General features: G+C 36.7%; 1 protein-coding gene across 4 annotated transcripts in view; it reads left to right on the top strand.

Moving 5' to 3' along the window:
* Positions 1-24,533, top strand: part of STIM2 (stromal interaction molecule 2) — a 166,001-nt gene that overhangs the window by 55,867 nt on the left and 85,601 nt on the right. For all 4 annotated transcript variants that reach the window (XM_003898562.5, XM_031664682.1, XM_031664681.1 and 1 more), the window contains exon 2: positions 2,586-2,716. In XM_003898562.5, coding sequence (XP_003898611.1) covers positions 2,586-2,716 — 131 coding nt within the window. The remainder of the gene's footprint in view (positions 1-2,585; positions 2,717-24,533) is intronic.

The following is a 24,533-nucleotide window of genomic DNA, read 5'->3' as shown; positions in this document are numbered from 1 at the left end:
CTTTTTTGAGTATGGATACTCTCTTATCTCTCTAATTCCTAATGCCTTGCACAGGATAGAAGCCTAGAAGTTTGTGATTTAGTTAATAAATGAAGTAACAGAATTTATCAGAGGCTTAAAATATGTTCAGCTAAAATGGGTATTATGAGAGGGGGAGAAACATGGTCCCTGCCCTGTTCATAATCTTAGCTGTATGGACAAAAATGACACATAAGGTAATTAAAGCTTAATCAAGTACAGCATTAAGTGAGGACTTAGGTAGAATGATTAGAAAATGAAGATATAATGGAAAATTTCAAATCCCTTAACATTTCATATCTGCTTTTCATTTTCTCCTTAAGTGTTTATCACTACTAACATGCCTATACCTTTTACTTATTTATCTTGTTAGGTTCATAGTCCTCAGTAAAATATACATTTTGTGAAGATTTTTGTCTGTTTTGTTCACCGTGCTATTTCTGGTGCCTGACATGTGGTAGGTGCTCATTAGATAGTTGTTGAGTGGATTGAATGGAGTGCAGAGAAGGAAGTGATCACTAGGAAATAGTGTTTATGAAAGACTTCATGGAGATGTAGTAACATCTTGAAGTAGACTTGAGAGAGTATTTTGGTAGATTTAGCTAGTGTTTATGAAATATGCCTATTTGAGTGAATAATTACCAATTTTATTTTCATATGACTTTTTCAAGTCATATTGCTCCTAATTTCTCTTAAAGCTTCCTATGGTTATATAGTCCTCACTGTTGACTCCTGTTAGAGACTTTCACAACAGTAACCTATTTAATCAGAGTGAGAGATGCTGGCCCTTTCCTTATAAACCAGTTGCAATGAACACCTTCACCTTTTTTTTTTTTTTTTGCAAATTAATCTGTGTGTAAAAAATAGGTCTGCTGGAGGCAATTACGTATTATATACAGATCTTTACACTATATGTCGTTTTGGTACCTGAGATCTTATCTTCTATTTTGTATCTTTTAAATAATTGCAAATAAATTCAAACTTATGGACATATCAGGGTCTTGATTGTTTTGTGAATTAGGGATCATAATTTACCATTATGCTTCTAAGTTCTTGGATTTTAACAAATCTTAACTGGTGTTTTAAATATTTGTATGTACACATATTCATATATCACACAGAACTTATACTTGCATTTCCTACTTTTATAGTTTCCTTTCTCTTCTGTTTACTTCCCTTCCAAGACTAAAGAAATTAAAATTAGATTTTGAATTAAAAGTATTAAAAATGTTAAATCACCGAAATATTTTTTTCAGCTGTAATTGGAACATGTTAGGTAATGTCAGTTTGAATTTTTTTTCTTAGAAAATAAAATTATCTGTGGGCCTCAAATATTGGCTTCTCTTCTCCCAGCTTTTTTCCCTCTAAGCACAGAATTAGATATTCTTAGGCCCTTGTAGCTGCAATAGATCTTAGTAAGCATCTCTACTTGCTTTATTTTAGGGATGAGGCAACTAAGACACAAGGACAAGTGATTTGTCCACAATTAACTGATGACAGGTAATTGATAGCAGGGCCAGATGATAGACTAACTATTGATGAGATAACTAAGCTGTGGCTAACCCTTCTCTTACGCTAACCACTTTCAACTTTAAGGCCGTACTACTTCTGGAAATATATGTGGTTCTGATGACATTTTAAAGGAATATTATTGTAGTGACTTAGTAGAAGAGAAGTAAGTTCCTAGAATTTTGTCAGTCCACCAGTCAGCCAGATTGGGTGTAAGTGAAGCTTTGGCAATACTTTCTCATTTTGGTGTATAGGTTGTTTGCTAGTTATGTGCACAGGAAGTAATTTCCAGCAGTCTGATTTTAAGCCATTGAAAAATGTTTCATGCTTTCCAGCTTAATTTTTGACAACCCGAATGTGAGGATTCACATATACTCCATAGGGAAAGGGTTAACCAGTAAGTGTATATTAAAGATAACATGAAGAACAAGAGTTTTAAAAATCTAGTTAGTCTTTTTCTTTTGTTTGTTGTTGTCGTAGTTGAACCTAGGAACGTATGTATTTTGAAAAAAGCTATATGAGTAGACTGTTAGATTATCTTAAATAGAAAAATGAAAACAAAAGGGTCATGTGACTATTCTACATTTCCATTCCTTTTTTTTTGGTGATATTTTCTAGGACTCATTTTGATTAAACTGGATTGTGCAAAAATAGCACTTTGTATTCTGTGATTTTTAGTGTTTCTTGTTTTTTTAATGGAGGGATAGCATCTGTTTTTTTGGTGGGGGGAATGATTAGTAAATCATGATTAATAAATATTCAGGTTGGATAAGAAGAAATGGTTAAAGATGTAGAGATTTTAGATAACCTGAAGTGAGTACTGGCATAACTCCTGGTTGTAGTTGCCTAATGTTAATTAAATTGGATTATTTATTTTTAGTCAGTTGTGTTCATATATTATACTTTTGATGTGAAGAATATTCTGCTAGACGTTTTGAAGTCTCTTCGTTTAACTTAGTCTGAAGTTTAGTTCTGTTGGTTTTCTTTTAAATTATACTCTCAACTATAGCCTTTGTTTTGGCGTGTCAAGTTAGTAATTGCCCTTTGTTCTCTTTCAGATCCTTGCATGTCACTGAGTCCACCATGCTTTACAGAAGAAGACAGATTTAGTCTGGAAGCTCTTCAAACAATACATAAACAAATGGATGATGACAAAGATGGTGGAATTGAAGTAGAGGAAAGTGATGAAGTAGGTGGAAAAATGTTTTCCCTGCTATTGTCTTACAACAGAATGACTGCATTTCTGTTTCTAGTCTTCAATTTTCTCTTTCCTCATGTGGCTCATTGCGTTCTTCTTCAACATCTTTAGTTTTTCTTTTTACATGTTAATTTTACCCTTTATAAACATTTACATGATTTTTCAGTTTTTCTCCCCATTTAGATATAAGTCTACCCAGTTTTATAAAAATTTTCAGTCTCATGTTATTGTATTTCTCAAATATGTATCCTATTCTCACTGTATTTTATCTATTGTTGCTTTACAAACCACTCCAAATGTAGTGGCTTAAAATGAAAACAGTTTATTATTTCTCCTGATTCTGTGGGATCACTGGGCTGAGCTGGGCAGTTTTTCTGTTCCCTTAGATATGGGCTGAGGTCACGATGGAAGGTGCATTGTCTTGGGAGCTCTGTTGGGGCTGGAGTATCTAAGACAGCCTCTTATTCTGCATAATCTCTTTCTATGTTACCTCTCATCATTCAGGAGCCTAGCCCAAACTTTATTACAGCATGCAGCTAGTGTTCTAAGAAGGCAAGTTTCCATGTGCAAGTGTTTATCATGCCTCTGCTTGCCAATTGTTGCTAATATATTGGCCAAAACAAGTCATTTGGCTAAGCTCAGAGTCTGTGTGAAAGAAGATTCTACAAAGATGTAGATAACCAGGAAATGTGATTCATTGGAGACCACCAAGGTGGTAATTTACTGTACCTACTGTCTTTAGTTTTTCAGCATTCCCATTTCCCCTACTGGCCTGGTTTCTGCCTTAGTTTCTCCCTAAAAGTTGTCTTCTTTGAGTGTTGTCTCATTCTAACCAAATGCCCTGGTCGTTTTTCAGGTCTCTTCAGTCCCTTTGTTGGATTTGTCACTGTTGAATTGCTTCTCTTTCAGATTATATAATACTAAATTACATTATTTTCTATATTATTATCTTGTGATATAACAGTGACAGTCTCTAGTAACATTGTTATCTAACGGAGACATTCTCTAAAGATCTGTTCTTGGCTTGCTATACAAAACGTTTATCTGAGAATGACCATCCATTTTCAGTTGTCCCGATTCCTCTATCTCTAAGCCAGTACAGATTCCTGACCCTTTGCTTTCTGCCTGTTTTTAGAGGGCTCTTACTGTTGCTTTAAGCTTAGTATGTGTAAAACAAAATCCCAGTTTTGCTATTTTAATCTCTCATTGTTCAGTTGCACCTCTGGACCTATTTCTCGATTCTTCTTCTGAAGTAGATGTTGGCAGACTTTTTCTGTAAAGGGCCAAAATATGGGTTGAAATGTGTTCTCTAAAAACATATGTTGAAGTCCTAAACCCCAGCACCTCAGAATGTGACCTTATTTAGAAATAGGGTCATTGCAGATGTAGTTAAGATAAAGTCATACCGGAGTTGGGTGGGCCCTTAATTCGATATGACTGGTGCTCTGCTAAGAGAGGAAAACACCATGTGGATTCACAGAACAGGAGAGAAAATGACCCTGTGACAGCGGAGGCAGAGATTAGCTTTATACAACTGCACATCAAGGAATGCTAAGGATTGCTGCCAACACCAAAGCTAAAAGAAAGGCATGGAACAGCTTCTCCCCTAGAGCCTTTGAGAGAGCATGATTCTGTGGACACTCTGATTTTGAACTTCTTTCTAACCTGCAGATCTGTAAGAGAATAAATTTCTATTGTTGTAAGCCATCCAATTTATGGTACTTTATTATGGCAATCCTATAATGAATGGAAACGAATATAGGCCAGGTGGCAAATTATTTAGCTTTAGTGGGCCATGTAGTTGCTGTTGTAACTATTCAGCTCTGCCACCATAGTGTGAAGCAGCCATAGACAGTACAAGAAGTAATGGGCATAGCTGTTTTCCAATAAAACTTTATTTGCAAAAACAGGCAGCCATATTTGGCTGCATGCTGTAGTTTGCCAACCCCTGTTGTAAATTAAGCTCTCGTGTTCTTAAAATATGTTCCTTTTTCTTCCTTTCCCCACTACCTCTTACCTATTCTAGTTATTTGCTTGTTCTGTTCTAATCTAGCTGTTCATTTTCTTGTGTCTAGATTACTGTCTCTAAGTTTTTCCTTTCTAATCCGTCATGATTATCACTTTGAGAGCATGATAGCTAAGAAACATAGTGATTCCTAATTGCTTATTAGATCAGATATTAAATCTTCAGTCTTATATTTAATGTCTCTGCATCAGTTGATTTCTGCTATTTATTGTGATTAAAATCATTCTGATTAGAGCTTAGTCAGTACCAGTGATACCAAAATCATTACTTTTGGTTCAAAGTAGACCAATTTATTTATTTCTAGAACTGCAGACTATATAATTCTATCTTACATAGCTTCCAACTTAAAAAGTATTTGAAGTATATATTCTGTTGGACATAAGGAAGAGTGAGTGAGGTAAAATTGATGGATTATTAAGAGTTTTACCATTACTGGAAAACAACGTAAACTAGTTGTCATTTATTGTGGGCCGTTTTATTATATTGAGTGGATAAATCATTCTCTCAACATCATTATCATTACTCCTTTTCTCTCTTTATATTTTTATAAAATAGAGGTAATTTATAAAGGTAAATTACCTTTATTTATAGAGGTAGTTTATTCTCTAAGCCAAAGAGATTTTCTTAAATTATTTTGTACATTTTCTCCTTCTTTCTTTCTTTCCTTCCTTCCTTCCTTCCTTCCTTCCTTCCCTTCCTTCCTTCCTTCCTTCCTTCCTTCCTTCCCTTCCTTCTTATTTTTAAGTTCCATTTTATATTTTCCATTGCAGGTTCCATTATATATACCATGCCACCATGTTAATTACTGCACCCATCCTTCCGTCATTTACATCCGTTATAACTCCCAATGTCCACAATCCTCCCCCCTCCCCCTCCCGTGATAGGCCGATTGTGTGATGTTCCCCTTCGAGTCCGTGATCTCATTGTTCAGTTCCCACCTATGAGGTGAGAACATCTTGGTGTTTGGTTTTTCTGTTCTTGCGATGGTTTGCTGAGAATGATGGTTTCCAGCTGCATCCATGTCCCTACAAAGGACACAAACTCATCCTTTTTATGAAGCTTGCATAGTATTCCATGGTGTATATGTGCCACATTTTTCTTAATCCCAGTCTGTCACTGATGGACATTTGGGTTGATTCAAGTCTTTGCTATTGTGAATAGTGCGCAGTAAACATGCGTGTGCATGTGTCTTTATAGCATCATGATTTATAATCCTTTGGGTTATATACCCAGTAATGGGATGGCTGGGTCATATGGTACTGCTAGTTCTAGATCCTTGAGGAATCATCATACTGTTTTCCATAATGGTTGAACTAGTTTACAATCCCACCAAGTGTAAAAGTGTTCCTATTTCTCCACATCCTCTCCAGCACCTGTTGTTTCCTGACTTTTAATGATAAGCCATTCTAACTGGTGTGAGATGGTATCTCATTGTGGTTTTGATTTGCATTTCTCTGATGGCCAGTGATGATGAGCATTTTTCATGTGTCTGTTGGCTGTATGAATGTCATCTTTTTGAGAAATGTCTGTTCATATCAGCTTTGCCCACTTTTGATGGGGTTGTTTTTTTCTTGTAGAGATTTGTTTTAGCGAACTCTTTGTAGGTTCTGGATATTAGTCCTTTGTCAGATGAGTAGGTTTGCAAAAATTTTCTCCCCATTCTGTAGGTTGCCTGTTCCTCTGATGGTAGTTTCTTTTTGCTGTGCAGAAGCTCTTTAGTTTAATTAGATCCCCATTTGTCAATTTTGGCTTTTTTGTTGCTGTTGCTTTTGGTGTTTTAGACATGAAGTCCTTGCCCATGCCTATGTCTGAATAATTATTACCTAGGTTTTTCTTCTCACGGTTTTATGAATTATTAGGTCTAACATTTAAGTCTCTAATCCCTCTTGAATTAATTACCATAAGAGGTGAAAGGATCCAGTTTCAGCTTTCTACTTCTGGCTAGCCAATTATCCCAGCACCATTTATTAAATAGGGAATCCTTTCCCCATTTCTTGTTTTTCTCAGGTTTGTCAAAGATCAGATGGCTATAGATGTGTGGTATTATTTCTGAGGGCTCTGTTCTGTTCCACTGGTCTATATCTCTGTTTTGGTACCAGTACCATGCTGTTTTGGTTACTGTAGCCTTGTAGTATAGTTTGAAGTCAGGTAGCGTGATGCCTCCAGCTTTGTTCTTTTGACTTAGGATTGTCTTGGCGATGCGGGCTCTTTTTTGGTTCCATATGAACATTACAGCAGTTTTTTCATTTCTTAGACATTTACAATATGACAGGATTAGCTTTGTCAAACAAATTCCATGCCAACTCTGAGCGTATACAGTGTTAAATAAATGAATACTCTATGCAGTTTTAGGTTTTAACCCAAAAACTGAGCCTCTTCAGTTTCAATGACTTGCTAAAATGGCTCACAGAATACAACTCAGGAACATCCGAATAGAAGAAATGCATAGGACAGGGTATGGGGGCTGTGCACTCAGAGCTTCCATGTCTTCATTCCACCCTCCCTGCACCTTGATATGCTCACCAGCCTGGAAGCTCTTAGAATCCTGAATCTTGTAACCGAGTTTTTGTAGAGCTCAGTTTTCCTGGAGGTCAGTGGGTGGGACTTAAAGTTACAACCCTCTAATTACTTTTTCTTTCTAGTAGCCAGCTTTAACCTGAAGCTATTTAGGGCCCCATCCTAAATCACTTTGTTAGCATAAACTCAGGTTGGTGGATGGGGCAATAGTGAATAACAAAAGACTCACCTGTCAGGAAATTTCCAGGGTTTTAGGATCTCTGTGCCTGGAACCTAGGACAAAGACCAATATGTTTCTCATATTATACATTATATATTAACATATTATTAATATAATAAAATATTATGTAAATATATACTATGTAATTATAAAATCTATGATAAATATATAAATAAATTATGTATTAATATATTTGTTTGGTGCTGCTATAGCAGGGTGCTATAGATTGGGTAATTTATAGTGAACAGAGATGTATTGACTCACAGTTGTGGAAGTTGGGAAGTCCAACATCAAGGTGCTGGCAGGTTTGGTGATTCTGATTTCAAGATGACTCCTTGAATGCTGCGTTCCCTGGAGGGAAGACTGTTTTCTCTTTATGGTGTGGAAGCAGAAGGGCCAAGAGACAAAAGGTGTCTAGCTTGCCCTTTTATAAGGGCATTAATTCCTCTCCTGAGGGTTGAGCCCTTATGGCCCTATTACCTCCCAAAACCTCCCTGTTTACCTGTTACTTCCTAACACTGCCACAATGGCAAATTTCAATATGAGTTTTGGAGGGGAAAAACATTCAAATTATAACACACCACAATTACAAAAATATTTAAATATGAAAAATAGCAGAAATCTACATTTCCTGAATCATTAAAAATACCTTCAAAGGAAAGAGCAGTTAAAATTGCACATAATATATACACAAAGAAGGTATCAAGGAAGCTTTTGCAGATATTTCACAGCCTATTTGTAATTGATTGCATTATAATTCTTAGAATTACAAGTTATTTTAATCTTTTTTACCTCATCAGATATACTTCTTTAATTTTTAATTTTTTTTTTTTACTTTTGTAGAGATGAGAGTCTTGCTGTGTGGCTCAGGCGGGTTTCAAAAGCCTGGTCTCAAGCAATCTTCCTGCCTTGGCCTCCCAAAGTGCTTGGATTACAGGCATGCACCAGCCTTTGTCAGATATTAAATGCACATGTGCAAAGTGTTATTACCACTCTGCAAAACAAATTAAGCATACATGGCTGTGTAATTTATATTTCAGTGGAAGTCTTATTGAGTCTTTTAAATTTCAGCGGAGTTTTTGGCATGTTGTAATAAAAGTCAGAACTAAGTAAAACTTAGGTTTAAAAAGTAGAGCTTAGAATTCTTTGATATGAGAGGTGAATTTTAATATTTAAAAAGAGAAGATATCTTTCTGTATTTCTCTTACTGTTTAAATGCAAACACAACATGCCTTTATATTTTACTATTACCCAAAAGAATGTTGAAATCCTCTGTCCAGTGTGGTAGCCACTAGCAAGATTTGGCTATTCAGCATTCGAAGTTGAGGTGTGCTATAAAGTATAAAACACACTTGAAATTTTGAAGGCTTATATGAGAAGAATAACATTAAATATCTAATTTGAAAATATTGATTACCCGTTGGAGATATTTGAGACATATTGGGTTACATGAAATATGATATTAAAATTTAGTTTCTTTGTTTTTACTCAGTGTAGCTTCTAGAAAACAAAATTATGTATGTAGCTCACATTTTATTTCTATTAGACAGCACTGATCTAGACTCTGTGTGATGTGTTTGTATGCTTTAAGGAAGAATTATTAATTCTGCAGTTCTTGGACTATAGTCCTTCAGTTCAATATAGGTGCATTTTGATTTGTATTTCTTGTTAAAGTGTCTTTTTGAAAGAAATAAACAATAATTCTTTTATGGACCTTTACTGGCCTTCACTAGGAAACTTTGTAAGTTTAATAGGAAACCTTAGCCCAAATTTTAAAGTATTTAATTTCTTGTGATTTTAGCCCAAATTTTAAAGTACTTAATTTCTTGTGATTGTTTGGTTTTGAAATGTTGCTTTCTAAAAATTAAGAAAGTATTTAGCTTTTGAAAATTCTGGTTAAAAACATTTTTTTTTCTCTTTAGTACCCTCTGTTTTGCATTTTGGTCATATGAGAGATTGTTTATTTCTATAATTTATTTAATATTGAGCTAATATCTGATGGCCTATTTTATACCAGATACTCAAATAGTTGCTTGGAATAGATCAGGAACAAGATAGACAAAATCTGTGCCTTTAAGTAAACATTCTGGTAGCGCTTGTGGGAAGGAGACTAAGCAAAATAAATAAGCAGTGGCAGGGGGATCATTATCAGGTAGAGATGATGGGGGCTGTAATGTTCTATAGGGGGGCAGGCAAAGTGAGGGTAACACTTAAAGGGTATCATGTGTACAGTACTTGGACAAGTAAGAGAATAAATGTCTGATGACTTTCCAGGGCTATGTTAAAACTGAATTTGGAGTACTTGGGGTGTTTCAGATCAGGAATAGGATATAAAACTTTTGCTGTCTAGGTCATTGTCTTCTGGACCAACATTAAAAAGGTTAGATGTCAATGTGTGCAGAATCTGTGACCCGTTAAGATTGAACTGTTGATTGCATTCAAGGTTGCACGTTCTGTCAATTTTAGTGAAATTTTGGAAAGTGTAGGTATTTGATCAACAAATAATTTAAATAAGAGAAATTAATGGTGTTGATGCCCTGAGCATGGCCGTAGAGTTCACATTGTTATTGCTCATTTTGTGACTGAAAAGTTTTATCATAGATTCTAGTGTGTATGGTTTTTGTTTTCTGTTCTTACTTTTCCCTCGTTTTCTTTGAATGAACATTTTCTTCATTCCTTTTTCTAGTTTTTCTTTCTTTTTATTCTTTTTCATTTTACCACCTGGAATAGGTAGTTTTAGAGGTTTTTTTCTTATCACTTTGTTTGATATACATATATAAAACAAAATCAACTTTAAGACCTACTTACCTGAAAAGTCCATTGTACCTAGTATCTCAGTATTCCTTATGTTAGGTATGCTCCCTTCACAATACCTTTGCTGTAATTTTTATACCTCTGGGAAAGCTTAGTTAACAACACATGTATCTGTGGAGAGTCACTTAAGAAAATAGGCAAAATTAGGATTAGACAAAAAAGAAGGCAATGCAATTTAAAATCGAACAGTATGTTTTGGATTATGTGGGGTATTGTGTCCAAAAGATTAAATGCATCTATTTTTTGCTGAAGTTTTCTAAGGTTAACTTTTAACTTGTGTATGAGTTTATTGCTGTGTAACAAATGACCCCAAAACTTAGTGGCTTAAAGCAACACACATTTCTCATTTCATGGTTTCTGTGGGTCAGAAATCTCAGTGCAGCTTAGGTGGGTCTTCTGGCTCTGGGTCTCTCACTGGGCTGCAATTAAGATATCAGCTGGGGTTGTGTCATCTCAAGGCCTGATTAGGAGAGGATCCACTTAAAAACCTACTCATGTAGCTGTTAGTCTCACAGGTCCTCAATGGCTGTTGGAGATACCAGTTTTCTGCCATATAGGTCTCTCTGTAGGCAGCTTGTAACATGACAGTGGGGTTCCCTCAGCCCATTGTCTCACTCGCTCAGAGTGAGACGGAGCTCTGAGAGACAGAGAAGGGGCAGTAATGTGGAAGTTGTAATCTTTTTGTGACTAATGCTGGAAGTGACGTCCCATCACTTTTGCTGTATTCTGCTCGTGAGAAGTGAGTTACTAGGTCCAGCCAACCCTCGTGGAGAGACAAATACAAGGATGTGGGGATCATTGGGAGCCATTTCAGAGAATGCTTACCACAGTTTGTTTTGATCATTTGCTAACTAGAAATATTTGATGGGAGATTCTCAAGCCATAGAAATATAGATCGTAAAAGCAGTAAAGTTACAAAACTTCCTTTAAAAGGCTTTGTTTTGGAAATGTCCCACAATGAAACCCATTGTGTTCATCTTTGTAATAGGATATGTGTAGAATTTTAAAGCCTGATTAAAAGTTATCTGTTGAGTACAGCTTTGCAGTGAATGGTGACTCTAATTACATGCACAAATATACCAGTGTAATTTGTTTCACTGAAGGATCACTTGACATTATTCTGAAAGAACAAGCAGGGCAAAGGTAAGGGAAGGGCGTAGGTAGGTGCTAGAGAAGTCTTGCTGTCTGTTAACTTCCAGTTACCGAGGTACTTTCCTCTATACTGAAATTTTCATAATTTCATGATTTGTTTAGTTAATATAACTTGATACCATAAAAATAGAGACTTTCTTTCTGGAAAATAATGGCAATCAGCACACAATTAAAGTAGCAGAGAATGTTAATAAGTGTTTTGTAGGAAAATGGATTACATGGTCAAAATTGGGAAATGCTGGATTAGTTTTGTAGGACTTCTTAAACTTAAATTTATAAATTTATATACTAAAATAACTTTTATTGAGCATTTACTGTTTGTACCATTAGTATAAGCACTTTTGTATGTAAAATGGTATGAACTCTTTATAATAACCCTATTAGCTAAGAATCTACTCTTATTATCTTATATGCAGATGAGGAAACAGTTTGGTAGGTTAGGCAATATGCCTATAGTCACCAGCTTGTAAATAATAGAGTTGGAGTTTTGAAGCCAGGCAGACTCCAGAACCCATGTTCCTGATTTCTAGTGTTTGTTGTTTCTCTGTGTTAATGTAGATTATTAATCTTCAAAAGGATGGTAAATCTTACGTCTGTTTGACAAGGAACTTTTGTAATACAAACTGTCTCATAAGTTTGGCATAATGTAAGTGGTCAATCAGTTTTTGTTTAATTGAATGTTTTTCCTGAAAATTGATAAGTGCTACCAAAATAACACCACATAGATTTTTTAGTGACTTTAACATAACTCATTAGTAGTGACACTAAACTTACTTTAGCATCTGATCAAAGATAAAGTCATTTTAGCAAATGATAAATTGAACATCATTTGTTAAATTTGTTGCTTTGCTTTGCATTTATTAAATTTTTCATGGCAGTATATCTTGGCTATAAATGTCTAAAGAGTACTTAATAAGCATCTAATAAATGTTTGTTTAATGAATGAATATTGGGAAATCAAACTTTTGGAATGGCCTGGGCCTGTAAGTGACCATGGAGAGCCCATGGTGATCATGGGTTAGGAGCACTCTCTGGAGCTAAGCAGCAGCAGCAACTGCTTAGTCCTTGTCAACGACAGAAAAATAATTAAGAGCTGAAGAAACAAACTTCGGTTCAGCAGTCTTTTATTGAGCACCTGTTGTCTGCCAGACAGTGTGCTAGATGTTGGCTTTGCAAAGATAAACAAAGGCATCTGGTCATTTAATGGAAAAAACGCATAATGACTTGTCCTGAAAGAACTGAGAAGTAATAAAGAATCAGTGTGTACATAAGAGACTAGAAGTGAGAAAAGACATGAGAAAGCATCAGATTAATGCTGATATGATCTGTGGGTATCAAGAAAGTAAGGCAACAATGGAAAACATAAAAGAGCTGGTGGGAGAGTGAATCTGAGGTAAGAGGTCTTTGTACCCCCGGATGTATTGGCGCTTATTGCAGAGGGCACACAAGTCATAGGCCAGCACTGCTAGTCTGCAGAACTGCTATTGAGAGCTCAAAAACAAAAAAGTTAGTGTCTGGAATTCTTCATTTTTTCATATCTGTTCTTATGAAAACATTTTATCTTATTTTAAAGGTAAATAAATATTAAGGGGAAGTTGGAAAGTTAACAGAAAAGCTATTCTATGATGAAGAAAATTATGGATTTTAGGTATAGAAGTGAGTCTTCTGCTGAACAGATTTACAAGTTGAGGAAAAGGTGAAGGATACCTAGTAGATTTGATGCAAATGTGGAGAAACCTGTGGTTCAAATACAATCCTTCAAATGGCATTGTTGAATCAATTAGCATTTTTGATAGCACCATAAAAGAAAATGACTTTCTGTAGGTCAAAAGTGGCTCTACTGTTACATTTTTCCAAACTGTTTTTATATTATCATCATCATATTTTTCCAGACTCTTTTTATTATATGCTTCAGGTTTTGCAGAGGTTGGTAGCACACACTTGCAATCTCAGCCAACTCAGGAGGCTAAGGTAGGAAGATCACTTGAGCTAAGGAGTTTGAGACTAGCCTGGACAGTATAACGAGACCTCATCTCAAAAAAAAAAAAAAAGGTTTTTGAGTATGTGTTTCCTGATACAGTTTTAGAATAAATAGCTGTGTGTAAGTGGTGTGTATAGCTACATATATATTACATATTGTATACGAACACATTCAAACTCTTGTACTAATGTTACATGTTTTAAAATACCCACAAAAATATGGCTGGGTGCGTTGACTCACGCCTGTAATCCCAGTACTTTGGGAGGCTGAGGGGAGAGGATCACTTGAAGTCAGGCGTTTGAGACCACCCTAGCCAACTTGGTGAAACCCCATCTCTACTAAAAATACAAAAATTAGCTGGGCGTGGTGGCACATGCCTGTAATCCCAGCTACTTGGGAGGCTGAGGCAGAAGAATCGCTTGAACCCAGGAGGTGGAGTTTGCAGTGAGCCAAGATCATGCACCTGGACTCCGGCCTGGGCAACAGAGCAAGACTATCTCAAAAAAAGAAAAAGTAAAAAAATACCCACAAAAACATAAATTTAAACAATGAGATAAAATTGAATGTAAATGTAAATTCTAATATTTTCTCGAAATCGCAAGTGGATTAGATTATACATCCTTTTTGGGTGTGGGAAACCTAAATTTGGAGACCGTTGCACTAATGAATTGTAAAGCAGTGTCATGTTATAAGTCACACAAATTTCATTCCATTTTCATCAGAACAGACAATTGTGAGAATTTCTCAAGAAAGCAAATTCTAGAGACACTTGCTAATGTTAATATTTATTCTTCTCTAATTTTCATGGTCACTCTTTGCAGGTTTCTTCATCATATAGCACATTAGTTACTGATCTTTTAATGATGTCCACTGTGCATTTTATGATTAAAATTAGCTCTGCTACTTGTGATACCTGTAAGAAGTGGTAATATAAGAATAGAACAAGGCCAGGTGCGGTTGCTCATGCCTGCAGTCCCAGCACTTTGGGAGGTCCAGGTGGGTGGATCACCTGAGGTCGGGAGTTCGAGAGCGGCCTGACCAACATGGAGAAACCCCGTCTCTACACAAAATGCAAAATTAGATAGTCATGGTGGCACATGCCTGCAATTAGATGGGCATATTGGCACGTGCCTGCAATCCCAGCTGTTCAGGAGGCTGAGGCAGGAGAATCACTTGAACCTGGGAGGTGGAGGTTGTGGTGAGCCGAGATTGCGCCATTGCACTCCAGCCTGGGCAACAAGAGTGAAACTCCATCTCCAAAAAAAAAAAAAGAACAAAGTTCACTTATTTATACTACTTTAGGAAAAAAAAGCAGAGAATGAGTGAGGCAGAAAATGTAGATATCATTTTGATAAGGGAAGACATGATTAAACTTTTTTAAAAAAATATATCTTATAAACTTGCCACTATGGCTTTATATTTTAGCTGCAAATTCTATTTTAAAATTTAATTTATATCTGGAGTGTGGATATCTGTTGATCTGAAGAGATCCAGGAAGTAATGATTTTGGACACCATTAATTAGGATTCTGGAAGAAAGATTCTTGGATGTAGGTGGAAGTCATCTTGTAGGGTATGTGTACGGTATTTTGATATTCAGCAGCTCACCAAAGTGTGCTGAGCATTACATACTTGTTTGTCATTTTGGTTACCTCTTCTTTGTTTACCTATATGTAATTATAGTTTAAATTATTCAAAATGAGATAGGCACTCTATACATCTTTTAGAAGCAAGATATTAAATAGAAAAAGGTTAGGGCCACCTTGATACTTTTCATTTAGCTTACAGAGTGAGAAAGGAGGGAAAGAAGTAGGTGAAAAGGGAGTTGATGTATTTCCAAGAAATTGCTCTAAGGAATAAACAAGTTGGTGCTCCCTTGACAAGCGGTATTAACTTAACATGAAAACTTGTGAGAAATGCAAATTCTGGAGCCCCACACCAACCCTACTGAATCAGCAGCTTGGGGATGGGACCTGGCAATCCGTTTTAACAAGTCCTCTGGGTGATTCTGATGAAGTTTGAGAACCACTAGACCTTCAGGACACTGATAGTAGCCAGAAGCTCTTTATCTTGACTTTTTATGAGTACACAGTAACAAATCTTATTTTTTTGTGATTAGGTCTTTGAAAATATGGTTCATGAATTAGTCTTTGTACCTTGATAAATCTTATAGTTGTTTTGCATTATACTTTTGCAGTTTATTTTTTTTTTATAATCTCAGGCACAGTATTTATAAATATAAATACTACTGTGATGCTCTTGCAAGATACCTTGTTTTCAGCTCCTGTATTTTGTGACTTGACTTTTGCCAAGTTCCACCTTAAAAATTTCTTTGTATGTTTTACAGGAAGTCATTGACAAGCAGCGTTGTATTTGTCTATGTGGAAGAGGATCTTTTGCTTTTTAAAGTAAGATGGTTCTGTAACCTAGATAGTTAAGAATCACTGTGCAAGTTATTGAGACAGATCTTAAGAAAACGTCTCATGATTTTATATTATACTTAGAATATTTCTTACTTAAATTGTGAAATTTCTACCTGGTCCCAGCATTTATTTAGTTTAGTACTTATGGCCTTATGTCCTGACAATTACAGTAACCTATTTACTGGAGTTTCTTCTCTGTCTCTTGCTTTTCCAGTTCATTTACCAACTGCTGTTGAGTTATCTTTTTGTTTATGACATTTGATAAGAGCTGATTCTCCCAGAGCGTTTACAGTCATGTATCTACTTGTCCCTCAAAGCAACCACAATAGAAACCAAAGAACTTTCTCTTATCCTACTATTTCTTACCATCCAGACTATCTAATCTCTATGCTTGAGTTCTGATTTATTATAGGGGGTTCCCTCTTCTTGAGGCTATCTTAGTCATAGGACATTTGGGAAACACCGTTGGTTGTATATAGTTCAGTTATGTACAGATTAAATAGGATTTTGTGGTGAACTAGGAAGTTAAACACAATAACATAGTTTCTGTGGAAAGATATGCTTCACATAGTGGATGCATACTCTTAAATGCAACCTACTTATAAACTGAGAATAACTGACTGTAGTGTATGATCTGTGTATGAAGAGCCAAAAACTTCTGAAATCGTTTTATAGTATCATGGAGCATGGAAACATTCAACCCAGTGCCTTTTGCCTTTTTTGTTTGAGACAGGGTCTCGCTCTGTTACCCAGGCTGGAGTGCAGTGGTGTGAACATGACTCACCAGAGCCTTGACCTCCTGGGCTCCAGGCATCCTCCCACCTCAGCCTTCCAAGTAGCTGGGACTACAGTCATGGGCCACCATGCCTGGCTAAGTTTTATATTTTTTTGTAGAGATGGGGTTTCAGCGTGTTGCCCAGGCTGGTCTGGAACTTCTGGGCTCAAGCGATCCACCCGCCTCAACCTCTTACAGTGTTAGAATTACAGGCATGAGCCACTGTGCCTGGTGCCTTTTGCCTTTTACTGGGAGTTGCCACAACCCCTGCTTCAACTAGTGACTCTTTTAGCCCCTTTCCCAAATTCTTTTTGCTTTCATTAGTCAGACCATATGGTAATTATGTATTTTTTATTAAAAATTATTTCTCATTTCTGTTTCACTAATTTTTAGTTTACCTCAACAAGAATTTCCTATTAAACATTGCTACAGACCGGAAGGGGGCAGAGCAGTGGGAGTAGGAGTGTGAATTAGGACAGGACAGTGTGTCTGCACTTCTCTTTTTCAGTTCCAGCCTGACGGTACTGCCAGTCCTGCTGTCTCCCCACTCCTTCTCTCAGCGTTTTCAGCATCACAGCACGGCATTGCGTTGATTTAATATATTTTTTGCAAGTTTAGGATACTTCACATAGTATCTCACCTTAAAAGATGTTTGATGAGTACAGACCTATTTATTCCCATTTCACAAACAAATTAAATTGTGCCTTTACTGTAACATTAATGTTGTTAGTCTTGTATTATTGTTATTATAGATAGGATGGCCATATAATTTATTATCCAAACTGTCATTTTCTTCTGAGTGAAAGAGAGTGTTATTAATAATTACATCCAAAGGGTGTAAACGAGGACTGTCCTAAGCAGACGGGCCATGTAATTACCCTTGCCATGTGGCTTATCAGCCCGCTTCAGTTGTACTTACCTTTATCTTTGTCTTGCTCCCTCACTAAGTTGTTATTAAATGGATCTAAGTTTTGTGCCAAGATTTGTGCTACTGCTAAAAACCCTGACTCTACCTCAGTTTGGTTTATCAGTCTGAGTCTTTTTGTATCGTACAGCTTGTTTTCTACTAACATGACAGAAACACTCAGCAACTTTCCATTTCTTTTTCTTTTTTGCAGGTAAGTGATTTTTTTGGTCTTTTTATTCTCTAGAAATAAATACTGTAAACTTTTTTTTTTTTTTGAGATAGAGTCTCGCTCTGTCGCCCAGGCTGGAGTGCAGTGGCGCGATCTCGGCTCACTGCAAGCTCTGCCTCCCAGGTTCACGCCATTCTCCTGCCTCAGCCTCCCGAGTAGCTGGGACTACAGGCGCGCACCACCATGCCCGGCTAAATTTTTGTATTTTTAGTAGAGACGGGGTTTCACTGTGTTAGCCAGGATGGGCTCAATCTCCTGACCTCGTGATTCGCCTGCCTCGGCCTCCCAAAGTGCTGGGATTACAGACGTGAGCCACTGCACCCGGCCAAACTTTTTCTTATATTAAAATAATGTTGACTTTTTCATTGACTTTTAGAATTTTTTTTTTAGTAGTATATTTCTCGGTTTTCCCAAATTTTCTTTCTTTTTTTTTTTTTTTTTTTTTTAAAAAAGTCCCCAGCTTTATTGAAGCATATTTGACACATAAAGATTGTATATATTTAAGGTGTATGATGTGGTGATTTGATATCTTTATACATTGTGAAATGATTATTATTGCAGTCTCATCACCTCACATGTCAAAGGGTACAAAGTTATAAGATGATAAACTCTGGGGATCTAATGTGTAGCTAGTTACTATAGTTAATAATACTGTATTATATACTTGAAATTTGCTAGGAGAGTAGATCTTTTGTGTTTTTACCACAAAAACAAAGGTAACCAAGTTTTCATATCTGAAGAATTTTATATAGTAGTCTGAGTTTTCCTATGTATCCAGCATTTAGCCTGCAGGAAGTTCCCCAAGGACAGACTGCTGCAGTCACTGATCACATAGTCTCAGGAGACAGTTCTGCTCTAGAAAGCTGTTTGGGTTGTCCTAAGGTAAAGTGCTAAGCTATATCAGGGAGGTGTAAGGTAAATAGTTCTTATCCTCAGATAACCTCACATTTATGCTGTCTCACGTTATCTTCAGCAGTACTTTTTTGAGATGGACAGAAGTGTTATCTCTCTTATAGATAAGGAGACAGAGGCTTAGAGAGATTAAGTTATTTAGGTTACATAGTGTACGTAAAGAGCGCTAGGATTAGAGTCCAGCTGTTCCAACTACTGTTCATTCTTCATGACATGTTTAGGCATAATTTCCAGGTTTTTTTTTTTTAAGTTTTTAATTTTTAACTTGTATTCAGTTTTGAGCCATGGAAGCTAAAAGAGGCTCTCTGCATACATTCTTGAACTGGGTTTCTGTTAATATTGGATGGTCTATTAATGTTAATATTGGAAACTTCTGGGTATTTAGTTCATTTACTAGGACCTCATACCCTGCTTGTTCCCTGTATTTTGGTTTGAATCTTACCATATTGAGTAAATTATCACTCTAGGGGCTTGCTTTACTACTTTTTCCCTGGCCTGCCGCTACATCTTGGCATGTGCTTCCTATCATCTAACCCTATGAAAACTATTCCCATTTCACAAGGTCCGTTGTAAGGACTCTACCAAGTGTTATCTTGAGTCTCATCTTGAGCTTGGCTGGAGGATTCACCTTGCCTCTTTCCCCTGCTTTTTTTTTTTTTTTTTTTTTTTTGAGACGGAGTCTCGCTCTGTCGCCCAGGCTGGGGTGCAGTGGCCGGATCTCAGCTCACTGCAAGCTCCGCCTCCCGGGTTCCCGCCATTCTCCGGCCTCAGCCTCCCCAGTAGCTGGGACTACAGGCGCCCGCCATCTCGCCCGGCTAGTTTTTTGTATTTTTTAGTAGAGACGGGGTTTCACCGTGTTCGCCAGGATGGTCTTGATCTCCTGACCTCGTGATCCACCCGTCTCGGCCTCCCAAAGTGCTGGGATTACAGGCTTGAGCCACTGCGCCCGGCCGCCCGGCTAGTTTTTGTTGTATTTTTTAGTAGAGACGGGGTTTCACCGTGTTAGCCAGGATGGTCGCGATCTCCTGACCTTGTGATCCGCCCGTCTCGGCCTCCCAAAGTGCTGGGATTACAGGCGTGAGCCACCGCGCCCGGCCTCCCCTGCTTATTAAATCAGTATTAGATTTTCTATCTTGGCCTTTCCGGGTCTGGCCTGATACTGTTCTTGACTTAGCATTGGTACTACCAAGTATTGATGACATGCTTTGTACCACCCCACTGGATCTAAAGGGCTGAATCAGATAAATATAACATTTTAAAATTAAAGAATATTTTGTCTGGATCCTAAAAATGTTACAAACAATTGATAGTATTTAAGAGCCTTTTAACTTTAATTGTCAGTCCTTGCTAACTCACCTTTATTATTTTTTAATATCATACCCGTACCTAAAATTTCTTTTAAGTGTTCATTGGGGATGTTTGAAAATTTTTATGTGTGGTTTTTGTTTTGTTCTCATTTTCCCTTTGTTTTGTTTTCTTTGGCCCCGGAAGGACTTGGGAAATAGGCCCTAAGGGCATTGTTGACTACTTCGTTAAAAACAAAGCACATGTAAGGTTTTGAAGTTCTTGTTTATATATTTAGCACTGTACTAAATATGGGACAGATTGAAAAACTGAATATAGGCCCCATGAGTTTACTGTCTAGTAGGGTATATAATGTCATGTATGTATATACTACAAGGCATGTCACGGCAAACGATATCCTAGTAATACACATGAATCGTGGCGTGTTCTTGTGATGCACATCTGTTTGGGGAGCATCAAACAAAGCTCTGCCTAGAGTCGTTAAGATGGACTTTGTGAAATGGGAATAGTTTTCATGGGTTTAGATGATAGGAAGCACATGCCATGATATAGGGGCAGGACAGGGAAAAAGTACTAAAGCCCCTCGAGTGCTAATTTACTCAGTAGCGAATCATGCGGTCTGACTGGAGTCTTAATGTTGTTGAGGATAGGATTGAAAAGAACCTGCTTGGTTTTCCTTCTTCCTGCTCTTGCCTACTTTTCTGATTTCTTAGTTGTTTTTACTTTTCCTCCACCCTAAGTGTATGTATTTGGTAAGATTTTTGTCTTCGGGCCTCTTTCTTTCACTTCCTAGGACACTTTATTCAGGCCCGTGGTTTTAATGATCACTTCTGTAAATATTCAGTTCTTTCTTCTGTCCACAATTCCATTCTCATGTTTGGCTTGTGCAGATCTCCAACTCAGTGTCCTAAGTGCCATGAAATACATTGTTTTCTCTCTGTGCTTTTTAGAAAGTCTCATGCCAGACCAATCACTGCCTTCCTTAAAAACACTGATTCTTATTTCTCTTTAAGTGCGGTGGTGTTTTTATTAGTGATATCACTATTTTACCTACAACTGAGGCTCAGTGCTCCAGCTTCATCTTTGTTTGCTGCTTTGTCTGCCTCTCCGAGTTGAGTTTTATTATTATTATTTGATTTCTAACTGGTCTTGCCATTGCTTATCTTTTCCTTTTTGTAAATCCGTTTTGACATTATTCCTTGGTTAAAACATTTTAGACATAATATTTTGTTATTCTCTCCCCTACTCAGAAATTTATATCAGAGCCCCATAGTCCGGTGGTCTCAAATTTTAGTATTCATTAAAATTGCCGGGAGGACTTGTTAAAACACAGATGGCTGGGCCCACCCTCAGAGTTTCTGATTCCATAGGTCTGGGATGAGACCCAAGAATTTGCGTTTCTAACAGATTCCCAGGCAATGCTGATACTGCTGGTCCAGGGACCATGCTCTGAGAACTGCTGTCATAGTCTTCCAAATACGGTTTGGGCTGTTTAGTTTGACATTCATGATCTTTTACAGTCTGGTCATATTCTGCCTTTCTGTCCATGATCATTTATTGTGCAGCTTCTTCATGTGCTCTTTACTTTAGCCAAAGTGAACGACTGACAGACAACTTTTTGTGCACATCCTGTATTCTCATGAGTATACAGACATTTCCCTTAGGATTTTGCTCAGTCTCCTCTTGTTTCATCTTGCTTGTCAAACCATCTTTTAAGATTAATTTAAAGATTAGTTCAAGTGGAATCTTTTCTCTGTTTCTTGTTTTTTGTATTTTCTTTTATCATTCTTCTTCCAAGCCAAAGTAATCTCTTGCATTGCACTCTTCCTTTATGGTATTTGTTGCTTTGTAGTTTAGCTTGACCCATATTTCCAATTTCCATCCCTTATCCAGTTCACTCTTTGTATTTTACTTGTCCCACTTTAGTTACAGAGCATATGTGTTACGATGCAGGAAATGAAATTCTTTCTGTAGATTAGAACCAGAAGGCCTGATAAGCCAGTATTCCTTGAATATTGATAGAGGATTTTCACGTTCAAAAAATGGGTTATAGTTATTACCCTGAATCTTACTGATGGAAGTGAGATTTAAACTCTTATTTTCTACCCTTAAAAAAAGATATTTAAAAATTATACCATATAGTAAATTAATGGGCTCTCCTAATTATTGGCTTTCTTAAAGATCCTAAGAGATGAGCAGTACCTTTTAAAGGTAAGTATCTTTTTAATGGATAAAATTGTGCCTGAATAAGATGATGAATTTCTTCAAATTATTAATGGCTTAAAGTTTTTCGAGTTATATTTTATATATAATTCAATGTAGAGATTTTAGGTGTATAGTTTGATGAATTTTGAAAACTACATACTCATGTAGCCATTACCCCAATTGAGATTTGATTCTCAAATTTTAAAACTTTCACTTTCTTTTGTAGAAGACAATGAAGAGAAATCTTTGTATTACTATAAAACCTGTTATGTATTGTTTGGTCACTAATTTAAAGATAAATTCAGTTGCTAGTTTATTTCCCATACTTTGTGATGTGTTTAAAATCTTATCCCAGGGATCTGACAACTACCTGTAGATGTTACGATTGGGGTTGGAAAGTGTTTTCTCTCACTGTCTGTGTCAGATAACCACTGGGGCTCACCGTCTGCATTTGTGTCCACAAGCTTTATCTTCTCTCCGACTCCTGTGGATTCACTGTCTGTGTTCTTGCCAAGTGAATTTCTTTACCTGTGTACTTGATCTCATCCCCTTTCCCTACTCTAGGGCAGTCCTTTTGCAATTTTTCTCTCCTCAGCAACCATATTTTTCCTTTTCTACTGTAACTTGATCATGTGTTCAAACCTGGCATTATTTTTCTTACCTTTACACACAACAAAAGAACTTCTTGACTCTCCTTCTGCCTTTGGTTGTTGCCTCATTCTTCCCTCCTTTGATTAGAAAACAAAAAATCTCAAAAGGACTTGTGTACCGTTTCACGTTTTTTCTTGATCTCACTTAGGCTTTTGACTTCATTACACCACCAAAATTATTCTTATTGTGCTTATTAGTGATGTCCATGTGGCTATGCAGTGGTCAGTTCTCAGTCTTCGTATCACTTACTAGTGTCATGATATGGTTTAATATATTTTCCTTTTTAAAGCACTTTTTAAAAAAACTTAATCTTTGGGAAACCATGCCCTCCTTATTTTATTTCTACCGTATTGGTTGCTGCTTTTCAGTTTCTTTGCTGGTTTCCCCTTTATCTCCTTGAACTACAAATATTAGTCTGTACACTGCTTTGCTTATTTATACTCACCCTCTTGATTATCTTACCTAATTTCGAGGCTTTTACATACCCTATAACTGAGTCCTGAGCTCTGGCTTCATATATCCAACTGCATCAACATCTCCGCTTAGATATCTAGTAGTCATCTTAAATTTAAGGTTTAAAATTGATTCCTGATTTCCTACTTGACTCAAATCTCTTCTCTCTTGTTTTTGTTTTTTACAATGGAGTTGCTGTTTAAACAGCTGCATTATAACAATCTTTGAGTGGGCCCAAAAATTTGGCATCATCCTTGATGTTTTGTGATCTCATCTGCCATTGTTGATCGTTGCTGGGATTCATTAATTTATTAATGGTTGAAAAATGCCAGTATTTTACTTCTATCCGTTTTTTTCGTTAATTGGAATACCCTTTAAAGAGACATTTTAACACATCAATTATTTGGTTTCCTGTTTGTATAGGAAAGGCAAGAAAGATAATTGATTGATTCCCAGTATTTATACATATTCAAAATAATTAGGTAGTTTCCAAGGATCCTCTAAAGGCAATGAGAGGCATGCTTGTGTGTATGTTTAGTATCATGAACTCATGATTTTAAATGAGCTTCAGGCTATGTTATTATCTTTCTTGTTGTTTAAATTGCCACAGTTTTGGCCAGTGGAAACTTACTTAGGCTCGCACCTGGATCCTTCAGGCACAACCTTGCCTTTGATAGGTTTCTTGCTTTCCACAGTGACAAAATGTTCCATGTCCAGCTTATACATTTCTGGCCCCAGAGTTCTACTTTCTTCAGCTATTTCTTCAAGGAGCTTTAATTTTGTTTAGTGGGAAACAGTATCTGATAGACCCCAATCCAAGTGCTAGCAGCACTCCGTTAGTCATTGTTTCTATGTCTTCTCAGTGGATGGGGCTAAGAAATATTTTGTTGTTACTTTCTTTCAAAGATAATATACACTATGAATTCAGTCTGGTATTTATGATTCAGATTTAGTACTACAGGGTTTTAATTTAACTTGATTGGTCTTACCCCTGTATTTTCCAACAGTCACACTGAAAATTTTGATTCTTAACAATACCAGCGTAACTAGTAAGGATAAGAATACTAATGTTAAAACCAGTGGTATAATTACCAAAAACAGTTTAATTCTCTTGGAGTTCTTTTTTTGTTTGTTTGTTTATAGGACATATCCCTCTAGGCAAATATGATTAAAATCAGTGAGGATAGTTCCTAACTGTATGGTTATACCACTATCTAGATGATGTGGTTAGGTTCAGTT

Source organism: Papio anubis, chromosome 3 (genome assembly GCF_008728515.1).
Source record: "Papio anubis isolate 15944 chromosome 3, Panubis1.0, whole genome shotgun sequence".
Taxonomy (NCBI): Eukaryota; Metazoa; Chordata; class Mammalia; order Primates; family Cercopithecidae; genus Papio; species Papio anubis.
Note: the sequence above shows the minus strand (reverse complement) of the source record. Positions and strands in the feature narration are given on the sequence as shown.